The sequence below is a fragment of the Dysidea avara genome, chromosome 6 (assembly GCF_963678975.1).
Source record: "Dysidea avara chromosome 6, odDysAvar1.4, whole genome shotgun sequence".
Lineage (NCBI taxonomy): Eukaryota > Metazoa > Porifera > Demospongiae > Dictyoceratida > Dysideidae > Dysidea > Dysidea avara.
The window spans coordinates 37,764,032-37,783,775 of record NC_089277.1 but is presented as its reverse complement, the minus strand read 5'-3'; the positions used below and the strand labels follow the sequence as shown (position 1 = coordinate 37,783,775).

The 19,744-nt window shown below is 37.8% G+C and overlaps 1 protein-coding gene across 4 annotated transcripts in view; it reads left to right on the top strand.

Moving 5' to 3' along the window:
• Window positions 1–4,245: 4,245 nt before the first annotated feature.
• Window positions 4,246–19,744, top strand: part of LOC136258667 (uncharacterized) — a 62,857-nt gene continuing 47,358 nt past the window's right edge. For 3 of the 4 annotated variants that reach the window (XM_066052006.1, XM_066052008.1, XM_066052009.1), the window contains exons 1-5: window positions 4,246–4,462; window positions 4,727–5,018; window positions 17,697–18,425; window positions 18,476–18,584; window positions 19,556–19,716. In XM_066052006.1, coding sequence (XP_065908078.1) covers window positions 4,294–4,462; window positions 4,727–5,018; window positions 17,697–18,425; window positions 18,476–18,584; window positions 19,556–19,716 — 1,460 coding nt within the window. In that variant the 5' untranslated portion in view covers window positions 4,246–4,293. Of the gene's footprint in view, window positions 4,463–4,726; window positions 5,019–14,863; window positions 14,998–17,696; window positions 18,426–18,475; window positions 18,585–19,555; window positions 19,717–19,744 lie in introns of those variants that run through there. The other variant, XM_066052007.1, reaches the window with a different exon arrangement.

Genomic DNA, 19,744 nt, shown 5'->3' with positions numbered 1-19,744 from the left:
TGGGTTCACCAGTCGTAATAATATATTTACAAAAAAGTTAACAAACAAGTACACAGAAAAATTTGGAATTTTCAGTAGGGACCATAATACATCGATAAAAAGTACTGAAACAAGCTGGAGTAGTAGACGATAATAAATCACCGTAAAACAATAAGAAGTGTTATATCCCTACTGTGCTCAAGATACCATAATGGAAATGCACAGTAGGGATATAACACTTCTTATTGTTTTACTGGGATTTAATGTTGATGAATTTTAGTGCATAAAGAATTTAGCAGTTTCATTAGTTCATGAATTAATCTTATTCATACATTAAATATCATGCACTATCACTACTCCAGCTTGTTTCAGTACTTTTTATCGATGTGTTTTGGTCCCTACTCTAGCTGAAAATTCCAAATTTTTCTGTCTACTTGTTCACTAAATTTAATACATGCTAAACGTGAAACATGTATGAACAATATTGATTAATTCACGAACTAATGAAACTGCTAAATTTTCTATGTACTAAAATTCATCAACATACGTACAAGATCGCTAAATATAGTGTATTGCTAATATAAGTTGGCTTATGGTATTTACAGTCTCATGAATGTCCAAACAATAACAATGAAGAGAGAGCTGTAGTAAAAGGGCAAATAGTCTCATCACCACTATTCACAGTACACATCTGTACAATTTTCCAGCTAGGGTGGTCTGGGGGCATATATGCAGGGGGGGGGAGGCTTTGCCCCCCCCTTATTTAGGCTTTACTTGATCAATATGCTGAGTATTATAATGAAATTTTGTCTTAGCATAATTATATGACCACTAATAATACAAATACTCATAAAACCACCTTATAAACATCTTTCCAAGGTATTTATACTAAAGTTTGTGTAACAAGGACCCGGGTCAGCATTGGAGGTGTACAAGATCGAGATACTCTAATAGAGCAGTCAGCTAACTACTCTAATAGAACATTCACTGGAAGCATATAGTTGGTTCTGTTATGGAATTTTTCCAAATCTGCCTGCACCTATACATACAATGAAGTGCATTGGTCTGTTTAAAGGGCTTCATTCATCTACTTGTGTAGTTAATATGTATGGCAATACTTAATTCAGGTTCACAATTTCCATTGAAAATGCTCTCAGATTCAATCTTGTATTGTTCAAATTTCAAAATTTTCCACTTTCAACTTATTATTCTAACATGCACCTATTCAGTGTTGTGCAATTGTGAGAGGGGTGCATCATGTACTTGGTTGTCTATACCTACCCAAACGTTTCCATTAGCAAAATGCTTCAGAGAGCTATACCTATAATCTAAAGGCAGTATATAAGGCCACTCCAAATAAATTCTCTGTTTCCCGTCCACCGCCCGCATCTAGTTACTGACAGCTCTAAATATTCCATTATTCCGTATTCTTCCATTACTTTCTGGTTATTCTTGCATACTGAGAGGCTTAGCAAAAGCCATCTTGAAACAGTGTCAGCTCACGTGTCAGCAGTGCTATCGAGTTGACACAAACTTTACGTTTGCACTATTTTTGCAACGTGAAAAGCTTAAGCATGCTTTTAGGCCCCTATTCGGTGATTATTAGTTTCTCATCCAGCCTTTCTAATTATTATGATGCGGGCGGGAGGGTATTACCATTAGGCCATTATTTTATAATATTAACACACTGATGTACAGACCTTGTCCAAATTGTCTTTCTTTCTTACTACAAACATTTCCTTCACCAGCTGATTCTAATTTTCGTGATCGCCAACTGTTTTTCGACAATCAACTGCAAGCCTGCTTTGATGAAGTCGATAGAGCACGATTGCAACTGGCACTGCAGCAATTTGCTAAGGAAAACAACAGTTCTCCTGGTGATATATAGCGCATTGTAGCGTTCATCAACAAAAACTGTAACAGTTTGGTATCACGTGTTCTTCTGAGCGTGCGCAGAGTAAATAATGGCTTACCATGCGGTAGCTTAAGAAGGATGCGGGCGGTGGATGAGAAACTAATAATCACCAAATAGGGGCCTTATGCAGCTTTTTATGGTTGTGCCAAGCAAATAATGGCTTGAAAAGCTGCCAATCTTATAATGAAATAATGGAAATGAACAGCCCGCCCGCATGCAAATATGCTTGAGTCCAGGACGGGAAACAGAGAATTTATTTGGAGTGGCCTAAAATATCTACAGGCAGAAAATATTATGAATTTTATCTGGAAATGTCTCCAAATTGCAGTATTTTAGCATCTATTTTTCAAAATTTTCCTGGGGGGACATACCCCCAGACCCCCCTAGTTCCAGCATGCAAATCCCTCATCTCTACCAAGAGATTAGTACCTTTAGTTAGCCCCCCCCCCTTTATAAATCCTAGATCCGCCCCTGATATGCATGCTCCTCCTGGAAATTTTTAGAAAACAGCTATCACAAGATTGAATCCGGAAGCTATTTCTAAAAAATAATGTTGAACTGAAACATTAATTGTCGGTACAAAATAATGGAGTTGAAAAATAGAACTACATTAATGTTATTCGATTTTAAGCAAGGTATATTATATTATAGTGGATTTTCAAAGAGAATAAAGAATGGTTCTGTTGATTGTAAGGTCAAATGGTGGACCAAAGAGAATTTTTTTAGCACATGAGTAGAGCTTAGAGGTGATATAGTCACATGTAGCAATTTAAAATGCACACACAAATATAACTTCTAATTTTTTAAATAATAATTTAACCACAAACTGTTCTGTTACTATTTTAATCTGACTCCATCACCATAATTTACAACAGGAGTCCAAAGTCACAACTAATTGTTACCCTCCTGAGCACAGTGACAGTGTAAATGCTGCAGTGTATCATTTGAGCTTTTAAAGTTGAACTTGAAGGGTTTTGGGAGCGCAACTGCGTAAACTCCAGGAGCTGTACAATATAATTGATTTTTAGATAGAGAGATTCAGATACCATATAAATGCAACAAAGGGTGACTGTTGCTTAATTATAACTGATAAAGCAGGAAACAAACAAACAGCTCTCAGATGCTGCAGCCTCAAGTTGTTAACTTTATATACATCACTACTGTTTACTTGCAAGAGGAAGCATTTCAACCCAAGCATCAAGTTTTTAGCTGCAACTGAAAATGCCCACTATTATATTAAACCATTTGAAAGAAAAGAATTAATGATGCTATTACAGTATAATTTATTATGATTCAGTAGTATAAATTTTAACTCTAATAATATATTAGCATATGGCAGGATGTTTGGAAGAATGGTGAGATAGCAGATCAAGAAGGCACACACTGGTATATAAAATATTATAATTTCATTTTCATAATGGATGCTCTATTGGATTGATATTGGAGTATTTCGATTGTCAGCAGCTTTTAGGTCAAGTCTTACACCAAAAATATAATTCTGAATCCCTCTTAGAAAGATTAGCCCGCATTCCCCTTGTGATTTTCATCTTTTCATTGCCCATGCATACGTACAAGATGCAATAGCATCTGTATACTGCAACTTCTAGAAGCCGCACATAGTAAAACTTGGGGGGGGGGGATGCTTCAATACCCCAACCTCCCAAATCCGTCTTAGCTTGCTGGTAGCTAGGTCAAGCTAAATGTATAGAAAAGTGATACCGATACATATACACTCCCTCAAGTTTGGAGGGCCGGTAGAATTTTGATTTTAAAATTGTTGGTCTTCATTCTTAAAAATTATTATTCACAAGGTGTATGACTGGTGAAATTTTTTTAAACAAATCACAACTGGAGTTATTTGGTAGTAATTGTTTGTGTGTGTGTGTGTGTGTGTGTGGGGGGGGGGGGGGGGGGGGGGGATGTCTCACACTTGTGTAAACTTGCAACAATAGATGCAGTGTAGCTAGCTACCAATCAGATTGGATAACTATTTTCAAAATTGGTAAGGCTCCTCAGCAATGACTGTGGCTTATTACCATTCTTGGTAACAGCTTCTAGTTGTAATCACATTCACAAGTGAGGTCGTGACCTGTCAGTAGCAGGATGCGGGGATAATAATGCAATTCATATATAGACTTATAGTCTGGCATAGCCAGACCTTTTAAAAAATAAAATTCCATTCCGTTCCATTCCGTTCCTTTCCATTCCTGATTCCGGTTCTGGTTATTATAACTTGCCCTCTGGCACAACCGAGTAGTCTCGCGCCGCCCGTCCCAATTCCAAGAATAGGAATTTTATTCTTGGAATTGGGGCGGGCGGCATGAGGCTGATAACCGAGCACTCGTAATACAAATAGTGTGGCTACATACGTATTATTACCGTTAAGGAAAAATTGTCCGATGATGAACTATTGGTTTCTGCTATTCGTCGGTCTGATATATAGGGGCTTCGCCTCCAATACTCCTGACTCACTATGTATAGAACGTACTATCATCAACCAATCTCAGTTAGATCTTTTCTTAGATAACATCACGTCGCAAAGACGAGAATCCGACGGACAAGATCCAAGTAATTATAATTGTAATGTTTCACCAGGGATTCCACTCAGTTTTGAGTGGACTCAGTGGGCCTGCATACACAGATACTTACACACAGACAAGAATGAAAGGGTATACGTACAAAATATGTTACACAATTAAATCACCATTATCATAGTACAATTTCCTAAGTGACAGCAGGTTGGTTGCCTCAGTCACAGCTGGTGGTAAACCATTCCATATAACAGCTCCTCTGTAAAAGAAATTTCGCTTCCAAAATTGTTATTTATTCTAGGAACAAGATGTATTCAGCTGTCACTAACTGCTAATACTTATCGACTAAATATAATGAAGTTTGTACATGGAGTTGACTTGAAGGAAAATGACAGCTTAACAGTCACAGGAGAGGTTAGTGCAGTCATCATAAACTGTGTGGATGATGCCCGAAGCATACTGGAGTATCTGCAGAGTAGACGACTATTACATGCCTCAGTGGTTATATTTGATGGACTAGTGTTTACTGGATGTCTCCTTCCAATATATGTGGAGGAAGTGAACACTGTGGTAATCCAGAATTGTGTGTTCAGGTAAGTGTCTCAATCTCATACAGCGTTGTTGTTGCATACGTTTTGTATCAGCACATGTGTCTGTAGAGGGGTAGTCTATGATCTGTGACATTCATCTGATAAAATTCATTAAATATTATTATTTAGAAATCCTCAAATCATCTACAAAGTCAGTTTTTGTTTGTTCATGAGCTTAATTAAGAACTAAGAGTTATAAAATTAATAATTGTTGTAGCGACTATAATCACAACATTGCTTTGATGCTGGCTTGGCATGATGACTAGCTATTTGAAGTATAAAAGCGAATTGACTCTGGTTGTTTCATAAATTAACTAGATGAATAAAAATTGGAAATTTAAAATGGGAATAGGGATCACTAAAAAAGCCACCAAACAAGAAGGGATCGCTGGGGTGGTAATGCAAACCACAAATCCCTATTTTGACTCTCTGTCATAAATATTTAGTTACATGCTCCCCCTGAGTCATATTAAAATGAGTCAAAATAGGGATTTGTGGTTTGCATTACCACCCCAGCGATCCCTTCTTGTTTGGTGGCTTTTTTAGCGATCCCTATTCCCATTTTAAAATTTCCAATTTTTATTCATCTAGTTTGTGTACTTTTTATTAACCCAGTAATGGATTTGTTTTACTGATAGTGATTAATTGTTGTAGATATACGTAGAGCAGTTTACAATTAGTGGCTGTCAAGTTCAGTGTAAGCTTTGTTGATATCAGACACACTTGACTGCATTATTAGAGTATTTACCTGACTGCTCTTGACTGTGGACGAGACTATACATTACACACAACAGTGAGCAGCTGTTGTCTAACTTGTCTTACTACATGTGTCAGGACTCTAGTCTCTTACTCACATTAGCATCCTAATGCAGTGTTCATGAATATACACACACCTAATAGTATGATACTGAGCTATAGCTACCTGTCATAAGACAATTGAAGACATGGAACTCTGACAAGCATATAATTATAAATTAAAATAGTCAGTGGCTGTACATTTATTATTTCAGCCAAGACCGTACACAATAAGAAGAATCATGTACAGATTTTCCATGGGTGCATGGACTACAACATTGGCTCACTGGTGCACAGTAGTATAAATGATAATATAATGCTACATACAATATAGTTTGTGTAGCTAGGGTTTGTTGTTCATGTGAGTATTGTATTCATTGAGTATACCACAGTGAAGAAATCTATGTTGAATTGTATATGAATGCATGACTTCCCATAAACGTTATGTGTTAACACTTTACAGTGACCAGCACTGAAGGTCTGAAGCTAATGTGCATGCACACACATCATTCATAACAACAGTCAGGTACTGTGTATAGCTGCAATGCCTATTGTAAACCATGGGTTATCAACAGCATGAAGCCATGTTGCTTACACAATGTCAGTGGTCAGACAATTATGGCAATATTTTAATTAACACTAATACTGACTCCACCCAACTTTAGGCTTTACGTGGAAAGGGAATATGGTTTATAGAAACTATATTCATAACAATGAATAATCTCTGGTGTCAGCACTATCACTTCTTCAGTTATGTCTCTGAGAGAGCGCTTGTATGGTCGCTCGTAGCGAATCGCGACCGTGCGTTTACAGGAAGTAGACTCTACTCACCACGCAGAGACGCTATGCAAGATCTTCTAAGTCTAAGAAGTGCTGTTGAGTACTTGATTAACTCTGCAACAAAACCCAAAGGAGCTCACACAATGGAATCCTGTAATTTTATTGTTATATGGCTTCTTTAGTATACGGAGCTGCTGCCAATAGTGCAATGGCGAAGAGAACTTAGAAAATTTTCGAGGTGTAGGGTGGTTGGCGATCTGTGGAATACGGGCTTATTAATAGGTCATGGCCACGCGGAAAGACTCAGTAAGCATGGCTATATAGTTTTTAGGGTGAAAAAGTGGTTAACTTTTGTTGTACATGAGTGAAACAAAATAATATTATGAATAATAATATTAAATAATAATATGAACAAAACGGCAAATTTCAGTTTTGTCCCAAATACACATACTGTTTCCTTTTCACTTGATACTTACTAGTGGACCAATACTAATTGTAAATAACCACCAGAGGGTTGTTTTGAGTTAGAGGATGCTTTCCAAGGTGGCTTTTAGGCGTGCGTTCTATTAGAGTTTTTGCAAAAAACATGGGCGATCCCTATTATGAACCCACTATCGTGGTTCATGATATGTGGCCCAGTATGGGAAAACCGGTCTTATCGCCTATTTAAAAGTATCGAGAAACGCCGGTTTTAAGTATTTAGTGTGTTGTAGCTCGCCAATGGTTGAAGCTATGTGTACCAAATTTTCACGTGTTTTACACCAATTCCTTAATTACCTTCCACCGCATCCACTGTGCAAGTAGCCAGCAACTAAGTTTCCCGCCATTTTAGATAGTTTTTAAACCAAGGTTGACTGTATCAGGTGAACTGCAAAATGGGTGGGAGGTGGGGGGCCTGGAAGGCGGGCAAGATGGTGTTCAAAAATTGAAAAGGAAGGCATAGGGATGAATTAGGCCAAGTTTTGGGCCATTGAGGTCTCAAAATTGGCTAAAATGAAAGGAAATTCACAGCAGAGGTACTTATTCAACACCACAGAGCTGTACAGCCACATAAAGTCATCCCCGGGCTGACCAGAGCTCCATTAAGGCCCCACACCACACGTACAGATCGCCACTGGGCTTGGGAAAAGTAGCCAGCAAAACCACACCACTCAAGTCTAGCTGATTTTGATTGTGGAATTAGATAGTTTATTCATGTAGCTTTGTGTGCTGGGTGAATAATCGAATCTGCTGACATGAACGATAAGACCGGTTTTCTCAGACTGGGTCACATATGTGCTAAGTACACTTGTGCTGGAGGATCCTTTGGTCCTCTGCCTCCTACTGTCCTATTTCCTGCACAGTATAAATGAATAAATAATAATGTTATATTTACAAATCTTACTACTGTCTGAACTATTTTAAATTTTAGTGTCTCTTATACAATTTTGGGGATCATAGGCCACCTTCAGTGAGTAAAAATTTTAATATTCTATACACATCCTACTATAATTCAATGCTGAAATGTTCCTAAAATACTTAAAATGATTCCGTGGTCTCTTATTAAACATTTGGGGGTTGCAAGTCACCCTTCAGTGAGTGTGATGATTTATCTGTCATAGCAAACCCTGAATAGCACTTAACTTTTAAAATTAATTTTCATCAAATTCTCATCACTCTATGCTCAATGCATGTACTAGCTATTTGCTTTGGGCTTTTGTTGGATTGCTGAACCAGGTTTTGGCTTATGATTGTCTTGTAATGCATGCAAAAAGGCAAGCGAATTTTATGTAAACTTTAAGTACAGTAGAGTTAACTTTCAAGGGGTTTTCAATTTCTTGTTTCCTTATAGAGATTTCCTGTGCTATTCAAAATAATACTATGATTATAATACAATTTTTGCTATTGATGGTTTGAAAACACAAAATTAACATTTCCTTACTCTACTTAAATGTTTCCTCATGTATGCCAGCAACCCAAGTATATGTGTTGCTTATTTCAGTGAGCATATTCTTAAAAATGCACATTTGAGTAGGGGATTACAGATAATAATACCGATGAAACAAGGGAGGTAATCCACACCTGCAGCTTAAATAGTTCATATTCTACTTCAGCCTGTTGATAGCTATTATAATAATAGCAATTAATGAAGTACAGTGTATCATACAGTACAATAGCACTGTAAATTGTCTGTTTGCATTCACCTGAGCCCTCTTTTTTTGTTAATAACTCTTTTGAGTCTTGTTACATGGGCCAGCTGCTCAAATGTTTAGTAGCACTGTGAAGCTCTTTAAATGCCAGAATTGTTTATCAAAAAAGTGCTTTGATACGGGAAAGAACAAGTAAGTTGTGAGGCTTTAAAAATATTGCAAGCAATTAGTATAGACAATTCAGGCACACAAACATGTTTAAAATATGAAAGGTTACAGTACAAAACCATTGGGAGTAAGCACATATTCATCTCTTTTATATTACTATATTTGGTGAGGGCTCGGGTGAATGCATACTGACTATAGTAGGGACCACAAATGTTTGGGTGTGGCCCATGAAAACACATCACCCAAAAAACCAGCCTCACTTTTTTCCTGATGACAATGAAGCAATATTGGTTACATAAAACTAAGCCCAAACAATTAAGCTTTCAGATTGACCTGAAATGCTTTCAACAGGTTGCTCTGATTTTTTTTTTAAACTTATTAAATGGAATTTTCTAGTGACTGACTGACTGATGCCTTCAGACAAGCATAACTCAATAATGGCTAAGGCTACAGGCCTATTTAATTTTTTCACTGTTCAATGTCATTTCAGCCAGCAGACAAGTGCCTTTTGGCATACCAAAGTATGTACAATGCATTCTTTATGGAATTACAAGTGTCCTCCTTTGTATCCCATTCATCTTTACTGACAGTGAAAGGTGTCAATTTGGTGGCAGCACATGATGGCCTCCCTTCATAACGGAAATCGTCCATATTTTTCATAATGGCTACTTTGATTGCAGCGGTGCTTTTCTCACAGTTCTTGATTCGTAATGCCAATGAGTAATGGCTGACAATGAAGCGTAATGGATACTTCACTATTCAGACAATAATTGATAGCTGAGGAGCGCGGCACCACTTTTTTCTTTTGACGAGGTATGTGGGGGTTCACCAGTCATAATGATTTTATTTCATAAAAAAAGTTAACAAACAAGTACAAATAAATATGGAATTTTCAACTAGAGTAGGGACCATAGTACATTGATAAAAAGTACTGAAACAAGCTGGAGTAGTGCACGATATTAAATCACAGCAAAGCAATAAGAAGTGTTACATCCCTACTGTGCTCAAGATGCCACAAGGAAGAGCCTTCATAGCTTGTTTCATTCATGAGTTGTGATCGATTAAATAAGTGCCTGTAATTATTTTATTTGCCATAAGTGTTACTGTACAAATCTACCCTGTTCCAACTGTCTAGTGCTATAACTCCAAGACTACTCATCACAAAATTCTGAAACTTTGGCTGTCCACCCCTTTGTTACTATAGATAACAGAGAAGGAATAAAACGGAATTTGAGGAATGTGCAAAAATGGCCAGTTTTGCTCAGCGGGTCACATATAGCAAAGCAATCTAGTGTTTTGCTTGCAAGGATATTGATCGCTTACTTTTTATTATGACAGTTTATAAACATTCTACAATGTATGTACACTGATATTCTCAACTGCAAATAGCTAGGATTTACTATAATTATATGTGAGAGACAATAATATTATATCGGCATGTGTACATCATGCCGGAATAATTTTTGGATAATTGGTGGTAAAAAGAATCAGGAATAATTTTGGAATAATAGGATGATCTTCAGGAATAATCAATTAGAATTCACACATTTTCATGTAGTATTGCAGAAAAATTACATCCACAATCATTGCTAGCACAAAATTGGTCAAAAAGATTGAGATACTCTAATAGAGCAGTCACTTACTCTGATAGAACAGTCAGACAAGTTAGTTGTGACTGTTCTATTAGAGTATATCGATCTTTAGGTATAGTTTTTATGCTTGCAAGTGATTATATTTTCAGCAGCAGAATTTTACAATTCCATGAATTACTCCAGGGAATAATTTTGGGAATAATAGGTGAATACAAAGAATTGCCTGAAAGAAAAATTTTAAAAGCATAGTGTACTCAATCCTAACAATATATTTTGAGCATATTAAATGTACATCAACACACAGGAGCATGACATACGGAATGTCACATATCAATCATTCTGACCCACTGAAGCCCTACATCTAAATAAAAAACTGGGAGTATATAGTAGTTAAACCCCAGGAATGGTAGTTAAACCCAGGGAATGATAGTTAAACCTCAGTGCATATATGGAAGACAACATATGTGACCGGATTTCACATAACAAGGCTTCCACACACACAAAATCAAACTTACGTTTTTACCAGAAATGGATCACTGGCCTAACACCCCGTTCACACTATCCCGGGCTAATAAGTTCGGGTAAAACCCGTGCTACTGAACCCGAGTTGGCTCTTGTTAACACTGGCAATAAAATCCGGGTCGAGTAGCTCGATTAGTATAATTTAAATGCGTACGATTTTAATTAACTAATTTGGCACTTATTACTGAGATGCTGCGGGTCAAACGATCGGTCAAACGATTGAAGCGAAGGCAGCAGAAAAGGACGTACCAGCGTTGGAGTACTGCTTTACTTTTTACAGTATTGAGTGCTGCTTGGCATGGCTTTGTGAATGCCCCAATTGAACGAATTGCTTGGACTCTACCAAAGTAATTAGTCACGTGACTACTTGCTAATTATTTGCTATGCTGATAGGCACATACAGTAGTTAAAATGATACTAGTGATATTAGCTACTTTGTATCCATTGTGCATGGTTACCTAGTGATTTAATTCTTCTACTCATGTAGCTTTACATAGCTGGTAACTTGTACTTTTGTTGTAGATCTGGTCATTGGTGGGATCATATTGTTTTGGAAACCTTCTCTCCTCGAGATTGGCTTCAAAAATGTTCGTTTAAGTAAAGATACTTTTGATCATTTGTGTGCTGAGCTGACTCCACACATACAGTACCAGGACACTAGACTACGGGATGCAATAACAGTGAAGAAACGTGTAGCAATTACATTATGGACCCTATCATCGCCAGCAGAATACAGAACTGTGTCTCATTTATTTGGTGTTGGTAGGTCTACTGTTTGTGAAGTTGTTCACAAGACTTGTAAGGCAATAGTTGCCCATCTTCTTCCAAAGTATATATGTTTCCCATCCATTGAGCAGCAACAACAGTACATTGACAATTTTGAAAGTAAATGGGGTGTACCTCAGTGCCTTGGAGCGATTGATGGTTCACATATACCTATTTCTCCACCAGCATTGTGTGTCATACAGATTATTATAATCGCAAAGGCTGGAATTCTGTGTTGGTGCAAGCAGTTGTTGACTACAAGTTTTGTTTTCTAGACATTTACACTGGGTGGCCGGGCAGTGTACATGATGCCCGTGTACTAGCCCATTCCACTTTTTACAAGAAAGCTACTGTTGGGCAGTTGCTGTCACGTGCAACAAAACCAATCAATGGAGTCAATGTACCAGTGTTTGTTATAGGAGACTCGGCTTATCCAATGCAGCCATGGTTGATGAAGCCTTATAACCAACCCAGTATTGACAGTGCTGACAAGAGAACTTATAATTACAGGATATGTTGTGGGAGAATTGTAGTTGAAATTGTTTTTGGCAGGTTAAAGGCCCGTTGGCGATGACTGCTGAAAAGAAATGATATGCTGGTAAAGAATGTTCCTAATATTGTAGCATCTGCATGTGTGCTTCACAACATGTGTGAGATTCATGGGGAAGCAATAGATGAATCTTGGCTTAATGACAACCAGCCTGACTTACCTCAGCCAGACAGACGTCCACACAGTGCAGTTGCTGGTGGATTGCTGGTGGATCAACAGCAAATAGAGACGCTTTAGTCCATCATTTTAATAGTTAGCTAATACATTAACTGAACTTTTTAATGATTTAACCTTTAATCATTGTATAAAGGGCACGTATACATAGCACTCAATCATTGTACTGTGCTAAGTAGTTACTAAAACTTAAATCAGTTAAATCCATCTACTTGAGTTGCATCATCGTCATAGGGTTGGTAATATGATCCTGAAGGGTACTGGGTAGATGTTGCAACGGGAGGTGGATAAGGTGGCATGTTATGACTCCGAATGAGTGACGACATCATCTGCATCATCTTCATCTGAAACTGCTGTGCCTCTCTTTGCATCTTTATCTCCTTATCAAGCATCTTTTCTTCCATCCGCAACCTTTTCTCTTCCAATTCTATATATCATTCCTCATTCTTTTCTTGCACTGTCAACATCTCTTTCACTACTCCATTCATGACGAATTCAAACTGATCGTTTCTTCTTTTTGCTCTTATTAGTATTCTCTCGAACTGGTTCAGTAGCACTTTCTGTTGATGCAGATGCAACTGTTGCCGTGTCACTAGCACTAACATCACCGAACAAAGTTTCATCTACCTCACTTATGTCTTCCCTAGCATCAGAGCTCTCATCATTATTCTCTTGACGCTGACCCAAAGTATCGACTACAGTTTCTGGAATGGTTGTAGGCCTGTGACCTAGTATTCTATCCATTTGATCAAAATATGGCCACTCTACCTCTTCGCTCCTTCCTTGTCCTGTCTCATGTAGTCTGTCTTTAATTCGTCTGTATTCTTCCTTTAGCTTCTTGACTTTTTCACAGCATTGTTCAAATGTTCTTTGAAAGCCAACTTCATTCATCCTTCGGGAAATTAGAGTGTAGACTTCCCTGTTTCGGTGACATCCTTCAAGTTGACCTTGAATATTATCCTCGCTCCAAATCTCAATCAATTTCAGCGTCTCTGAACGGCTCCAAGAAGCCATGGAACAAGTCTCGTCCTCAACGTGACAAAAACCGCCAGAATGGAATTATCTCTATAGTGCGCTTAATCAGCTGTGGAATGATAATCAAACTCGGTTCCCGCTTGGTTTGTGTTCACATTGCATCTCAGCTTGAATCGACCTGGGCCAGCCTACCTTGTATTGGGGTGCCAAGTTCAGCCCAGTTTGGTACAGTTCGATCCATTCACACTGCAGCTTATTCCGTGCCGTGCTGTGCCCTACCTGGGTCAAGTGAGTAGTGTGAATGGGGTGTAATACGCTATCATATTCCACACTGTACTTCCTTCAGGACTGGCAAGTCTGGTTTCTGTTGTAGCTTTCTTCCGACCCTGTCAAAGCCACGAGTGGGAGATTGGTGCCATTGAATGGCCATGGCTTTGTGATAATGGTGTGTAGTGAGCTGGAACTTCACAGAGAGCTTGCCAATAGTGTTCTCAGTCAATTTGGAGTGATTTGAGGGCCATGGAGGGCCATGGAGAGCCCAAACTTGGCCTCTGGATTCCAATCGTCTTCTTGCTTCATTTTATACCCCTATATTAAGCCCACCCACCGCCCCCCACCCTCCCACCCTATTACTATCACCTGTGATATTATTACCCGCTCGAGAAAAGCAGCCCACAACAGGGCTAATTTTGGGTATCAGAAATGTATACACCCACTCAGTGATAGCTAGTAAATAGATGCATATTTGGTGCAAATTGTGTTTGCACAGCTGTAGGCACTGGGAAGTTATTACACAATGATTACTTAAAATCGCCATATCTCCTAACGAAGCTTTGTGCGTCGAAGCCGGGTTTTGTCAAATTCAGTCACATATTATATTTAAACATTCAATTAAAAGAAGTACAATCAAAGCAAATTGAAGCCTTACACATGTAAAACTACAAGCTCGGCAAAAATTGAAGCCATACACATTGTAAAACTATATTCTTGTCCCGAGACACCCACGCACTTGATCACGCGAAGGGAGCGTGATCGGGTGCATGGGTGGCTGGGGATGAGACTAAACTACAAGTTCACAACTGACATGCTTGTCTAGCCTTATTGACACGTTACTAGTGAACTTGACTGCTTCAAAGTGTGGGATAGAAGCCAATTTAATCTCACTTGCACTTGTAGGATATCTAGTTATCAACACCTCAGCCTCAGCTTCACCTCGGCCTCGGGTTAATAACTACGATATCCTACTCGTGGTGGGGTTTAACTATAGCATATCTCACAAAATCAAGGTTGACAGGCCAGAGTTACATGTACAGTGTACTACTGTGTGCATAGGTATAAGCGCTAGACATTATAGTCTGTTTGCATTCACCTGAGCCCTCATTTCTTGATAATAACTCTTGTTACATGGGCCAGCTGCCTAAACATTTAGTGGCACCATGAAGCCCTTTAAATGCTGTGAAGCCCTTTAAATGCTGTGGAGCCCTTTAAACACTGGAATTATCAAACAAGCACTTTAATATGAGGAAGAGCAAGTGAGTTATGATGCTTTAAAAATATGCCATTCATTTGGTATAGATGAACATATGTTCACCTCTTTGATATTGTTAATTACATTTATATTTGGCAGGGCTCTGTACTGACTATAGCACTAGATATTAAATTTACACTAAGCACTTAAAGTACAGGGGTAGTGCTAAAAGCCAGAACGGAATGGAACGGAACAAATTGGGACGCGCGCCAAGTAGAAAATCGTTTGAGACGGATTTTGCATCATTTCCAACTGCCACACAGTGACTAGAATTGTGCTAGAGTTCATTTCCTTCTACTTATATGTAAGCTAGAAATCGCGCTCTTGAAGTTTCTATTTAATGCTCGCCACGTAGCATGTTGTGCTCTTACCAATCCATCAAATTCTGTTTAATCCTGATGTAGAATTGCTTCCTTATCATTCTAAAAGGTAAACTACTGTAGTATTTTCATGTTATAGTCGTGTCCAACTCTTTAGTAACAGCCAGGGTGGTTTTCTGAAGTCTGCCAGCATGGGCAATAATTTACGAGAGCTAACCACAGTGTATGTTAGTGGCTGTGAATCATATGCTTACAAAATAGTGTAGCAGGTTAAATGATAGTTTTTCAGTGTAGGTAATTGCAAAACGCTTTCGTGCAGTGGGCATTAAATAGAAACTTCGAGCGAGCGATTTTTAGCATGCCCACAAGTAGAAGAAAACTAACTTCAGCACAATTCTAGTCACTATGTAATGGTAAGAAACGGTGCACAATCTGCAAAAACGATTTATTAACTTGGCGCGCGCCCCATTCCGTTCCAGCTGTTAGCACTACCCAATGTATAATGGTTAGCACTTAGATGGCAGATGCATGTTAAAGATTGCACTTAGGTGGGTTATTAGTTGCAATGTTTGGTCTACAGTGAACAAGTACAGGTAAATAAGTATATTACTGGCCTACCATATGTTAGACGTTTATTGTTTGTTTGTTGCGTCATGAATGGAATGAAGGAACGCAACAACAAAAAGAAGATTATGAAGCTCCTGAAGAAAGATTAGCCAGACATCTGAAGGGAATATGACAGAGTCAGACACAGCTACAAGGAAGTCCACATACATTTACTCAGTTTTTCTAAGCTTGTGAATGGAAACATGATGATTTTGAACAGTCTGCTCATGATCATTTCCAACAGTTAGAAAGCAATGCTTTCTAACTGTTGGAAATGCTTTCATCAGTACTATTGTAATGCTTATAGTACTGTTGGAAATGTCTAACTGTTGGAAATGCTTTCATCAGTACTAATGCAATGCTTGCAAGCAATAGTACAGATGAAAACAATGCTTTCATCTGTACTATTGCTTTCACCATCTTCCACCACTCCTGACTGAAAATACTGCTAATAGCCCTACAGCATACATTAGTTTTTATTCACTAATATGATATTCATTGTATTCATATCTCAGTCTTGCCCCAGGATGCTCAAGCTGTTGAGCATCCATTATAAGGGAATTGAATGTACTGTACATTCAAGCAAGCAACGTGAATATCCATCACACATTTCCTCATCCTTCATCTAAGGCTCACCCCAATTAAAATGCCAAATAGCTTATGTCTAGCCTCCTACACATCAGTGGAAATTATCATGTGCTTTTATTTAACCAAAACCGATTAATCAGCTAGTGGCCAACACTACCATGATGCATGTATTATAACTGCTTTGGTTGGTTAAAAAAGCACAAAGCAACGTAAAAGTAAAGAAATGAAGCCCATAGCCTTGTCCATAATTAAGTTATGCTTGGCTGGACACATTAGTCAGGCAGAAAATTCAGAGAAATTTACAATTTCATAGAAATTTGTTGGGGATGCTTTAAAGACAATTGTGGGCCTAGCTATGCTGTTATGAAGGAAAGTTTTTGGGTGATATTCTTAGTTAAGAAAGTCCCCATAATCTCCATGATTCCTATTGTAATACAGCTACTCAGATTAGTTTGTGATTATTGTATCTATTGTTGGAGTAGTAGGTATATGCACTTAATTTATTCACACAGGTTTGGCATATACAAAAAAATCTTATTTTTTGAAAGGATTGTCTCTAAGGTCTAATAATATACTACTATATGGCTTTTGAAGGGTTTCATATCAGGAGATCACTGTATTAAGAAAGGAAAAAGGCATGGAGCAACACAAACAAAGTTTATACATTGCTTTAATTCATTAAAGTACTTTAGTCAAACTGTAAAGAGTTCGTACAATGATTGAGAGATAGATAGATAGATAGATAGATAGATAGATAGATAGATAAGATAGATAGATAGATAGATAAGATAGATAGATAAGATAGATAGATAGATAGATAGATAGATAAGATAGATAGATAGATAAGATAGATAGATAGATAGATAGATAGATAAGATAGATAGATAAGATAGATAGATAGATAAGATAGATAGATAGATAGATAGATAGATAGACAGGTAGATAGATAGACAGGTAGGTAGACAGACAGGCAGATAAATAGGAGAGAGAGACACAGAGAGAGTGAGTGAGTAGACAGAGAGAGAGAGGAGAGGAGACACAGAGAGAGGGGGAGGAGAGAGAGAGAGAGAGAAAATGAGCATGTTTGTTGAAGGAGTTGGTAAAGTTATGATGTTGGTAAATTTGCATTTCAAGCATCTGTTGAAGTATCAGTAAAGAGGGTTTGTTATTGTGGCATTATGCATTACAGGGACAATCAATTTGGAGCAGTGAACATTTACAATTCACCAAATGTGATAGTGAAAAATTGTACATTTTACAACAACACATCTGATGGTCGCCACAGTAGTAGACCATTCCAGGCAACTGGTGGGGGACTCTCTATATCATGTATCAATGGAATCTATGATAGTGTTAATATTAGTATTAGTGAATGTAACTTCACTGAAAATTCTGCTAAACTACCGGGCACATTACAAGGTCAAACTAATCGTGTTGCTTTCCAAAGTGGTCGAGGTGGAGGAGTAGCAATCTTTGTCAATACTCCCGCTGCAGTGAATTGTGTTGTTAACAACTCAGTGTTTGTCAAAAACATAGCACATGAAGGTGGTGGAGGTTTGTTTTGCTTTATAGAGGCACAAAATCATCGGACCTATGTGCTTGAAAATCTCTTGTTTGTTGATAATCTTGCTTCTTCAATCTCTGGAGCTTTATTGTTAAGCACATTGAACAGCAGAAGTAGTGAAGCATTCTCTAGTGTTGCAGTCATTAATTGTACTTTTATGGAAAACACTGCAGTTAGTATTGGAGGTGTATCAAATGTTTATTTTTATAATGGACTAGCCAATAATTCTGTGATATTTAGAAGTTGTGTATTCACTAACAATTCAGCTGGAAGATATGGTGGTGCTGTTGATGTAGCATCATATAACTTCTTTGTGGACAGAAGTCATTATACTCCCGTAACTTTTATTGACTGGTAAGTGAACTGTACCAGAATGAATGGTTGATGTATTGTTACAACTGCAGCATATTTGATAGCAACTTTGGTGCTGACGCTGCAGCTATCAACATTGCTTATTACAATACAAGATTTGATAATGTCACCTTTAGTAACAACATTGGAAATGCTGTTCGAGTGAGTGATTTTGTCAACACAAGGGCCTCATGGAATATGCTAAATTATTTTGAGACTTGTAGGTGGTAGAAAAGAATCAAAAATAGTTTAGGAATTGTAGAACAATTTTCAGAAATGCATGCTACATAATGCATATATATTATTTGCCTGTTGGTGTTTGTCAATGAGTTATGTGAGATGTATTACATTTGTAATATCATTAAGTTTGCTGAATATATGCACCTAATACAACATCAATATCATGTCCTGTAGAAGATCTCCAATAGCAGCTTGTGGTATATTTTTGATATACTACAGCAAACTAACCAATAGGATTAGTATATCACTTGTACATTTGATATACACGTCTGATTGGCTAAAATTTTTTGATAGTGTTTAGTTGTTTTACCAGTTAGGCATGACCGACTTGACAACTACTGTAACCATAGTAACCAATACATGTTACCTATCAACAACACTGTTGCCTAGCAACCGTTGCTAGGTAACCACTACTGATTTTAGAAATGATGTTGACACCCTGGCAACGGTTACTAAGCAACCACCAAAAAGCATGTAACTAGGTCAAGTTTACATTTTGTTGCCTAGCAACAGTTGCTATAGATTGCTGGACCGATTTTCAAGAAGATTGCAGGCTGCAACGCATGTGCATACTCCTTGAGCATGCTAATCACAAGGAATTACTTACCAGTACTAATAATGGAGTAAAAACATTAGAAATTGCTGTTACTGCTTCCAAGTGAGAGACGAGATGTTGTATTAACATATTATACTACAGATTTCGCCTCGCACTATAACATCTTTTCTAAGTTTGTATATCTTTTGGTATATATTTCGAATACCATGATATCTGTAGTATAACATATACGAATACCTGAAAGCCTGAGTATTAGTACGTATATGTGTATCAGGTCCCTAATATACTGTACATTATTATGAAAACTTGGGTGACAATTTGAAATGCTCTTGATCAGGTAATTGCTGCAAAGGTATACACCGATACAATGACATATGATGGTAATAGTGCAGCTGGTACAGACATTGTCAGTGAAGGTGGAGCATTTCATCTCTTCTCCTTCAGTCAAGTTCTACTTCACAATGGCACACATGTCAACTTTGTTAACAACACTGGCAGGTAATCACACAGTGGTTTTGTTAGTGTA